General features: G+C 48.5%; 1 protein-coding gene across 1 annotated transcript in view; it reads right to left on the minus strand.

Moving 5' to 3' along the window:
* DMRT3 (doublesex and mab-3 related transcription factor 3) overlaps positions 1-9380 on the minus strand; it is a 13866-nt gene that overhangs the window by 3794 nt on the left and 692 nt on the right. The window contains exon 2 of the mRNA XM_044920746.1: positions 9279-9380. Within this exon, the coding sequence (XP_044776681.1) occupies positions 9279-9380 (102 nt within the window). The remainder of the gene's footprint in view (positions 1-9278) is intronic.

A 9380-nucleotide genomic window follows, 5' to 3' on the forward strand; every position in this document is an offset into this window, starting at 1 on the left:
GGGGGGGGGGGGGGGAGGGACTGAGACTTAGTGAGTCACAGGTATAGGGCTTTCAGATGATGAAAAAGCTCTGGAAATGGACAACAGCGATGATGGTACAACATTGGGAAGATACTTAATGCCACTACATTGTACCCCTAAAAATGGTTAAAATAGTAAATTTTATAGTATGTGTATTTTACCACAATTTAAAAAAAGAGAGATAGAAAGAAATATGACACACAGTATCAAAGCAGTGTAAGAGATGGTGAGATTTTTTTTTTTTTTTTTTTTTGGAAAGAGAAACAATTGGTTCTTCTAGGAAATAGAAGGTACAGCTAGGAAGCTCAAAACGTAGCTGTTTTTTAAATGAGTGAACCTAAAGATGGCTTCCTATTTTAAAAGATAATTCTTCTCAGGGTGTCTGGCTGGCTCAGTCCATGGAGCATGTGACACTTGATCTCCAGGTAGTGAGTTCAAGCCCCACATTAAGGGTAGGGTTTACTTTAAAAAAAAAAATTAAATTAAAAAAAAAAAAGATAATTTTTCCCACCCTGGATGAGCTGCAAACACTGAAAACATTTGTGGAAAATGTGTTGAGGTCTATCGCCAAATTCACTCTTCCACAGAACACTCCAGAAGAAAGTGATTCAAAGAGCAGAGGTTCAGCCAGAGAATGATGTTCTGGCAAATCTGACACATCCCCCATTATGAAAATGTATTATTATTATTTTTTCAAAACGGCAAAGGATATACTATCCCAATCCACTGGATCCTGGATGACAGGACCCTAAATCTGACAATAAAAATTCCACCTTGGTACCTATGTGTCTGTTCTGCAGACGAGGGCACAGCAGAATCTTATATGGGGGCCAGCCTTGTTCACCAGCTGGGAACCCCCACACTGCAAACACCACTGCCTGTCTGATTTTCTGGCGTCCCCCGTGGCCCCTGCTTCGGTGGCATGCCCCGAGCAGCACGTGTTTCTGGTTACTTCTCAGGGAGTGGTGGTGGTGGATGGTGCTGACTCATCCACACTCTCTTCTCAGGTTTCGGGGTGATCGGCCTCTCCAGCTTGGTGTCCAGGCTGGCCACATGGTAAAGAGGTTAAGCGGGTGTCCCAGAAATCAAATCTACAAATTCAGGGCATTCCAAGCAACTGGGCTCAGTACTGCTCATCCTGTGTTCCAAGGGCGGACAGACCTTGAAGGAACCAAGGAGTACGGCACAGCCAAGTCTTTTGTGCACCTGAGCAGCCCATGAAGTCTTGCCCCAGACTGTCCGGTGAGCAGAATCCCTCTTCACAGCCCGGGCTATTGGGCTTGCAAACCTGGACAAGGGAAGACTAACCTCTCACCTTGTGCCAAGAATCCTGCGTCACCACCTTAATTTCTGAAGGGCAGTGTGTGGAGCCCACGCAATTTTGTGGCACGACCCACCATTGGTTGTACTGTTAGACCTAAACTAGACGTACTGTACATTATTCTATAAATACAGACTGTCACAAGTAATTATAGAGGGTGGCTTTCGAGCCCAGTGATAACATGTAATTTAATAACAGGCGTTGCTTTACATCTCTAGCTTTTATTTTCCTAAATGAACTTTATAAAATGTTCATGTTGGTTTCAAACACAAAGGCCTTTCTAGATGCAGAAATGTGACGCTGCCAACCAACAGAATGAAAAGGGAAATAGTCCCCGAAACACTTTACCCTCTTCCTTCTGGAAACTGACACCCTAATTCCTAGAACACAGGGAGTAAGAATATACTCCAGCTGATAACATTTTTACCCCCTGGCATATGGGTGCAGAAAGCCAGACCTACTAGTCAAAAAGTAGAAAGAAATCAGTTGCATCTGAGATTCCAAATCACCTACTGAAAGTGATCCAATCTGCTGTTTCTAATGCTTAAGCATTCAGGTATTTGAAAAACCTTACTACTCACTCTTCAAGTTCATGTTTTTCATGATAGAGAAATATTCCTAGCCACCCATGAACAAAACCCTTCACTCAGGTCAAAGTATGTAAAAGAAGTAGATATTCGATTAAGAAGGAAATTTTTTCTATCAACAATAATGCTACCAACTTCAAAAAATACATACATAAGCCTGAAAATAGCTGCAAGACTTCTTTTTCCCTTTGGGTACAGACTAGGGAGAGGAACTGAACACTCACACAATCTAAAACTACAGTTTGCAAAATCTTTCCTCCTTTAGAGGACTTTTTTTATAGGAAAATGTAGTTCTACATTAAAAAAAAAAAACCCTAGGTATTCATTTCAAATATTTTGGGGAAGCCTACCACATACATGAAATAAACATACACATAAAAATGGAGAATCTTTCAGACTTAAATGTGGTGGGTTTTATCCATTCAATCCAATTATATCTACAAAAACAAAATATTATCTTGAATGAAAACACAAAAACATTGGCATAGAGAGGAATGTTTCCTAGTACAAAAGTCACTGGACTTTTTTTTTTCCCCTTTTGAAATCATGTCACACATTTTGGAACATGGATTGTATGTCCTCTTCTGTTGACTTGAGCTTTGGGGACACACCTCTAACTGTTGCCTGATGGGTCGTTTTCCAAACACCAAATCTTACAGCAAGGACAGGAAGGAGCTCAGGCAGGACTGGGCTTCTAGAAGAGACCAATACCCAGTCAGAATGCTAACAGGAGACACACTTTTTAACATTTTCTGTTATCTTTATTTCACACTAGAAGTGCTGAATCATAAAAAAAAAAAAAAAACAACAACAACAACAACAACAACCCTGAGTGGCTGAAAACATAAAGCACAGCAGGGAATGAATATCAGCGGAAAATCTTTCCTTTTCTTCCTGGGTTGGGGGATGGCGGGACTTGTGAAAAGTACAAGTTGTCATGCTTTGCTTTTTAAAAAATCATTAACACAGGATGGTTCCTTGGGATCGATATTTGGGGGGAACATTGGTATAGAAATGTCAGAACTTAAGGAAATAAGGCTTGCAACTGTGGACTTTGTATGTCTTGCAAAAATTTAGTTTTGACCCCTTCGTTGACTCAGGAACAATTTTCAAGAAGCAGGAGGAAAATGGCCTATAAATCTCCATGTTTATTCGGAACGGATAAAAATGCAGCTGGCTATTCACTCATCCATTTAACAAAAACCCTTACGTCTCTTACTATGTGCCCAGACACTGTATTAGATAAGATTATACACAGCTGATCAAAACATTGCCTCTTGGCCACTGAGAGGCTCACAGTTTAACTCTTCTGTAAAATTTCCACGTTATCTACGTGTTTGGTCAAATTTTACACTGAAACATAGCCAATAACTCAAAGGCCAGCAGCTGGGCAGACTATGGTGTATTCATAGCGTTCATACTGCTGTAAACATTCCCATGTAGAGACACGGTTGCAACAAACATTCATAGTGAACTAATAAAATAAACGGTGAGGGGGGAAGCAGAAGACCAATCCCAGCTTCGTAAAATGTACACCTCCCTAGTCATTGCAATAAAAAAAGAGAGAGAGAGAGATTAGAGATTCAGTAAAGAACTGACCCATTCCAAATGTTCTGTTTTCCATAATACTGTTAAGTAGTTGATTGTGCTCATTTTTTAAATAGCTGTTTAATTATAAAATAAAATGGAAACAAAAAACCCACAGAGGTTTTCCTTTCCCCTTAGTTTCTTTGGAGAAGTCTGCAGGGCCCAGACAAGGGGATGATTCCCTAAAGCCTGTGGGACCCTGGAGAGTGACAGGACATAATTCCAGGGTGAAGGACCTGGGATGATCAGTTGTTCACTACTCAGGCCCTGATCTCTGCCGTGAGCACCCACGTGTACCCCAGTTCAAGGCCCACTTTTCCGGGAGGGCCACATGGGAGGAGACCTGGAAATCCAGAGACCCAAGGAGCCAGAACAGGTTAAAAAGCCAAAGAAAGGAGGAAAACAAGAGGGGAGGAAGAGGGGACCAGAGGGACCGTGGAGGCAGGCGGGCAGGCAAATAGATTCAGAGCTCCCTCCTCCACCCTTGTCAGAAAGAAGTGCAACATTTCCAGAAAGGGGCTCCAAGTCCTCCGGGGACGTTGATTTATGAAGATTTACTCACTTTCTCTCTGTAAAGCTGTTAGCCGAAAGTGCTGACTGCCTGCAGCAAAGAATTTCTCATCAATGCTCTTTGATTGTATTTTGCAAACAAAACGCCTGTTGCTTGGTAACATTTCACTTCAGCCTGACCTTCCCCGAAAGTTATTGCTATCAGATTCGATTTACACTGTCCTCCGGTGATTACTGTAATCTTTTAAACCCGGGAGTTCATCCATCAGGGAAAAGAAAAGTTGGTCTTGTAAGTCGAGAGCCCGGCTGTCCGCCAGATTTATAACCCAGAGGAGTGAGATGGGGTGGGGGAATTCGTTCCCGGAGGGCAGTGGACCTGCGGTTCCCAGACGCGGAAAACGCGCTCGTCTTTCCTGCCAGCCCTGTCCTGGGCGCCGCAAGAGGGACCCGAGGGGCCCCAGGGAGAGAGAGAAGCTGGCGGACGCGCCGGAGCCGCCCCCACCCCGAGGGGCGCCCTGCGGTGGGGGACGCTGCCTGGGTTTAGGGTTGCCGGACAAAACGGCAGGACACCCAGTTAAATTTGAACTTCAGATGAATAATGAAAAAGTGTTTTAGTCGAAGTATGCCCCGGGCAATAGTTGACATCCTATTTTTTGTTTGTTTGTTTGTTTGCCTATCTGCCCTTTTTTTGCTGTTGCCGAATCTGGCAACCCACCGAAGCTGGGGAGGCAGCAGGGAGGGAGCGGGAAGGGCGCGGAGGGGCCGCCGGCTTCTCGCCCCTGCAGCGCGCAGCTCCTGGGCCTTGCCCTCGCGGCCCTCGGGTGAACCAGGAGGGAGCCTGCGGCCCCCGAGGCGGCCCGGGAAGCTGGGAGCGGGCCTGGGAGCGGGCCGGAGCCGCCGCCTGCAGTCTCCCCGGGACCCGGATCGGGTGCTAGGGGCCAGCGGCCCAATGCGGCCGCCCCGCCGCGGCGCACGCCTTTCTTGGGTTCCCGCTCCGCTCCCCTGGGAGAGGAAAGCCCCGGCGTAGGTGCCTCTGGCGGGGGTCCCCCTCCGGGACGCTGCCCCGGCCCACCGTCTGCACCTGCTGCGCTCCCCGGCAGCTGTGCGTCCTGCGTCCCACCCCCTGCGCCAGCCCAGGGGAAAGGTTTGCAAGAGGCCCGGAGTACGGGACCGCTTGAACCTCTGCATTTGGTCGGTTTTTGTGTTTCAAAGGGCTATTATGAGCCAGGTTCCTCGCCCCAAATCAAGCCGTCTTAAATAACCAGACCCCCCCCCCGTTTTTTTTAATTCATAACTACACTTCATGAATGACTTTGAAGTCTTACTCGCTTTTTCGTTTGCTTCTAGTCTATAATCACCAGGGTTTCCCATTCTGGCCGGGGACCGGTGATCGGGTAACAATCATTACACTTGCAGGTGCGTCTATCTCTTCTTAAAAAAAAAAAATTAAAGTACAATTAAATATTAGGAAGCAGATGGGACAGGACTCAGTCAAGCTGGAGCAAAAAAGCACAGAGCAGGCATTAAGTTGCTAAGAGGTGCCGAGCAGGAGATAAAACTAAATAAAGACAGTTTTCTACAATCTCCTTACTTCTCTCCTTGTAGGTCTCTTGTTTGCTCCTTTTCAGGAGAGACACACAGAAAAGGAGTTCCTACTTTCCTACCTGATCTGTTCTTTTGTTCCTAACCAAATATGCTGTTTTTTTATTTCTTTTCCTTTAAGAACATTTTAAAGAACTTGTGTACGATTTACTTTGTAGACAAATGTAGGAAGAATCTATAACCACGGGTCTTTCCTTGCACAGCCCCAGGGTACCCAGGACACGCTCCTGGGGAGGAGGAGAAGCTGGGGGTGGGGGAAGGGATGAGAACACAAGAATGTAACTTTAGCTCCTCACCTTGGTCGTGACCCTTAACTTTCCTCAGCTCTTGAGCCCACGTCCTGAAAGGCTGGCTTGGCTGGTTGAAGCTGCTGACTCAGATACACTAAGAGCTGAAAAAAGTTCACACTTCCCATGATATTTTCATGGGGGGGAGGGGAGAGGGTGAAGAGGATGAAGAGGGAATTTAGGAGAATAGGTGAGTCAGTCGTATAAAGAAGCTTAAATTAGAATTTGGGGCTCAATCAAAATCTAATAATATGAGGCCAGTCATGGGCGATAATCAAGGAGCAAGGGAAATTACACCCAGAAGGAAAAAAGAAGGCTCCAATCCGGAACTAGAAGCAATAACATTAGAGTAGGAAAATTCTCCTTAAAGCCACAGCCACATTGAGGGGGATGCTCAGCGTACTCCACTGTTAGATAAAACAACCCCCACTCCTTTAAAGAATCTGAAGCGGAATTTTGGGATAGAGATTTCTTTGCGCAACACAACTGAATTGTGGTGTGAACGAGTCACTTCCCCAACGGGGCGTTTTTCCTCCAGCGGTGCCCAAGAAATGTACCCTTCTCTAGGGCAAGCGGGTTTCTCAAGGATTTCTGGAGAGGGAAAGACTCCTGAGTCTGTATCCAATAACAAACAAGCATATGTTGCCATAGCTCTGTACTGAAGAGGCCCTTTGCAGAAAGAACCAACAGCATTTTTGATATAGATAATCACAAACAAGCACATCTCTATAATGTGCCAGCCGACATGTAGATTCCTAATGGTCTGTGAACTTATTGTACACGTGGACCTACGATTCTAATAGAGCGTCACTTACTTCTCTAAATGCAGTGAGCTACTTGTCCAGGAGTATCTGATTCGCTGCTAAATACGCATAGCATGTTACATACAAATACATTACAGAACAGCTGCAAAAAGGCGTAATACACACAGCAACGGGTCTTCACACTAGACAGTTTTCCCTGACTTAAACCCCAAATGGGCTTCCTCCATATAAAGCAATGCACCTGTAGGCTCGCCTTCCTAATGGGAAATAATTATCTGTTCTTTTCCTGCCTCCTCCCACCTTTGGATTGGTGATTGGCTATTTTTTAAAAGCATGGAATTAGGGGGTCGAACCAACTGAAAGAAGAGAACAAAAGTTATATAAATGAATGTGCAAAATATGCAGCCTGAGGAGCTGGAAACTGGGCTTTTGGTTCCTGATGGCTCGGGTCCCCCAAAGCCTAGTCTCCTGTTCAGTTACTTGTTTTCAATTCGGAAGGCTCAGGCGATCCCCAAATAATTGGTGTGGAGTAAGAGACAGCGTACCAAGGCTGGTTTCTCCAGTTGAATGGTCTCCCTCTTTTATTCCCCCAAAGCTGGCTACGGCAGCTTCTACCCCGCCTTCCCCTTCCTTCCGGCTCTCAAGACCCCTCCTCCCTTGGTTGTTTTGGTTTTGCAACTCTTTAGAAACCTTGAACTCTGGCTATCCCAAAGACTGGTTTGAAGAGCACAGGGTGTGAAAGAATCCCCTCTTGGACAAAGACTCCAGAACCCAATGCCCTTGGGGGGCTGCTAGGCAGATGGCCACAGCTAAAAGCTACCACTGGCACACAGGGCCGGCTCCTGTTCTGCCACTGGGGCAACCCAGACAGGGAAACTGGAAATGGAAAGGTTAAGAAAAGTTACTGGCATGGGTCAGCTTCTAGAACGGAGCCACAACCCTCCTAGTTACTTGTCCTAACTTCAAGGAGAAAAGCAAAAAGAATCTTCTTGAATCTTCTTTCTCCTCACCTCCCATTCCTCTATGGCAAATGTATAAATACAAGGAGATGAGCCGGACAAAAGATTGCCGAGGCGTGGGGGGTGGGGGGTGCTCAGTACTCACACAGACCCTTATACCCTACTTTGGGTTAAATATCCACAAAAATCCATGTTCAGCAAACTGTCCTCTGTCCACAAAACGCCCAGTCGTACTCTTCACGTAGATATTCTCAGCGCTTCAGGCCTGCAGAGCGTAACTGAGCAACAGGACAGCAGACCGACCTGCGCCATCCAGGCTGCCTATCAACTCACCAGCGAGTCTGCATTTCCCCAGCTCCACACAGCAGTCCAGTGCTCCCAAAAGCATCTCTCCAGAAGCCAGGGCTAATGTATGTGGGGGGGGGGGGCGGGGTGTAGGCAGAAGCTCTATCACAGCTCTACCTACAAGAGGGCTCTGGGCCTTCCAGGGCCTGTCCTCTCCAAATTTCAGTATAGCCCCTACTCGATTCCTGGGAAGATGCGCTTTTTACCTGTGTACCCTCGCCCGGTCCAAGGGAACATCAAACACACGTCCACTGAATTCCAAGAGCCTAAAATCACAGGAGCACTTGGCTGGCAAGGACAGCAAGCCAGAGATTCCCCAGGAGGAGAGAGACTCAACTGGGGTCTGCAGGGCCGGAGGAAGGAAGCAGATGGAACCGGGGAGGTGGGCTGTGGGAATATGCCCACCTCCAGGACTCTGGGCAGACTCACCCTGTCTGCAGCACCGCAGAAGAGGAGACGGAAGGGGAGGTGAGAGAGCCTTTTCTTCAAAGCTGCCGCTTAGTAGCAAGGGGCCCACCACCACATCCGCCCAGAACCGGGGAAAGGGCTGGGCAGAGGTGTCCTTCTCCACTGTAGGACAAGTTTTAGTTGTATTTCTTTAAACCACAGAGACCGCTGAGGGCGGCCGGAGGAACGGCCTTAAAAGATCTGAGCAGCTCCGCAAGAGCTGGGTGCGCCAGATTCGGGGTCTCCCGCTACCATTTCAGGAAGCTTTCTGGCCCTTTTTACTAAGCTTCTAAATAGGGCTTCCTTCAACACATCACAAGAAGCTGGAAGCCACAGGGCCTTACTAGAAAGGCTTCCGGTTCACTACAGTTCCCTGGGCCGGAGAAGCACGCCCAGCTCAGGCTGGCCAAGAATTGGCCTAGGCTACAGTTCCCTGCACCTACCTGTCCCAACCTCCAAAGGCAAGGTCCTCTGTGCCCGCAGCCAGAAAAGCCCGGCCGCGCAGTGGGGTGTGTGCCCGCGCGGGTTTTAACGTGGTCCTGCTTCGACCTCTTTATTTACCGGCTGGAGCGGCCACGTTCCCCCGGGGAAGGCGTCTGGCGAGCCCGACGCCCAGTCCCGCCGTTTGGCTCGCCCGAGGCACCTTGCCGTCAGGTGCCTGGGCTCCACCTGCTCCGGGTCCAGCCTGAAGGCCGGCCCGCGCCGGGAGAGTAAGAACCGGCCTGGCGAGAGGTGGGCGGCGAGGCCCGAACGCTTCCTGCGGGCCTCCGCCGGGCAAAGCCGCCGCCGCCGCTGCGAAGTTTTCGCCCACGCGCCGCGCCCGGCCCGCGCCCGGCAGACGCTCTTACCTGGCTTGGCGAGCGGCGCCTGCAGCGGCCCGGGCTGGGGCTCGGCGGCCCAGCGCAGCGCGGCGGCCGCAGCCAACTCCACGGCGGGCCGCGGCGGCGGCG

Source organism: Neomonachus schauinslandi, chromosome 13, assembly GCF_002201575.2.
Source record: "Neomonachus schauinslandi chromosome 13, ASM220157v2, whole genome shotgun sequence".
Classification (NCBI taxonomy): Eukaryota; Metazoa; Chordata; class Mammalia; order Carnivora; family Phocidae; genus Neomonachus; species Neomonachus schauinslandi.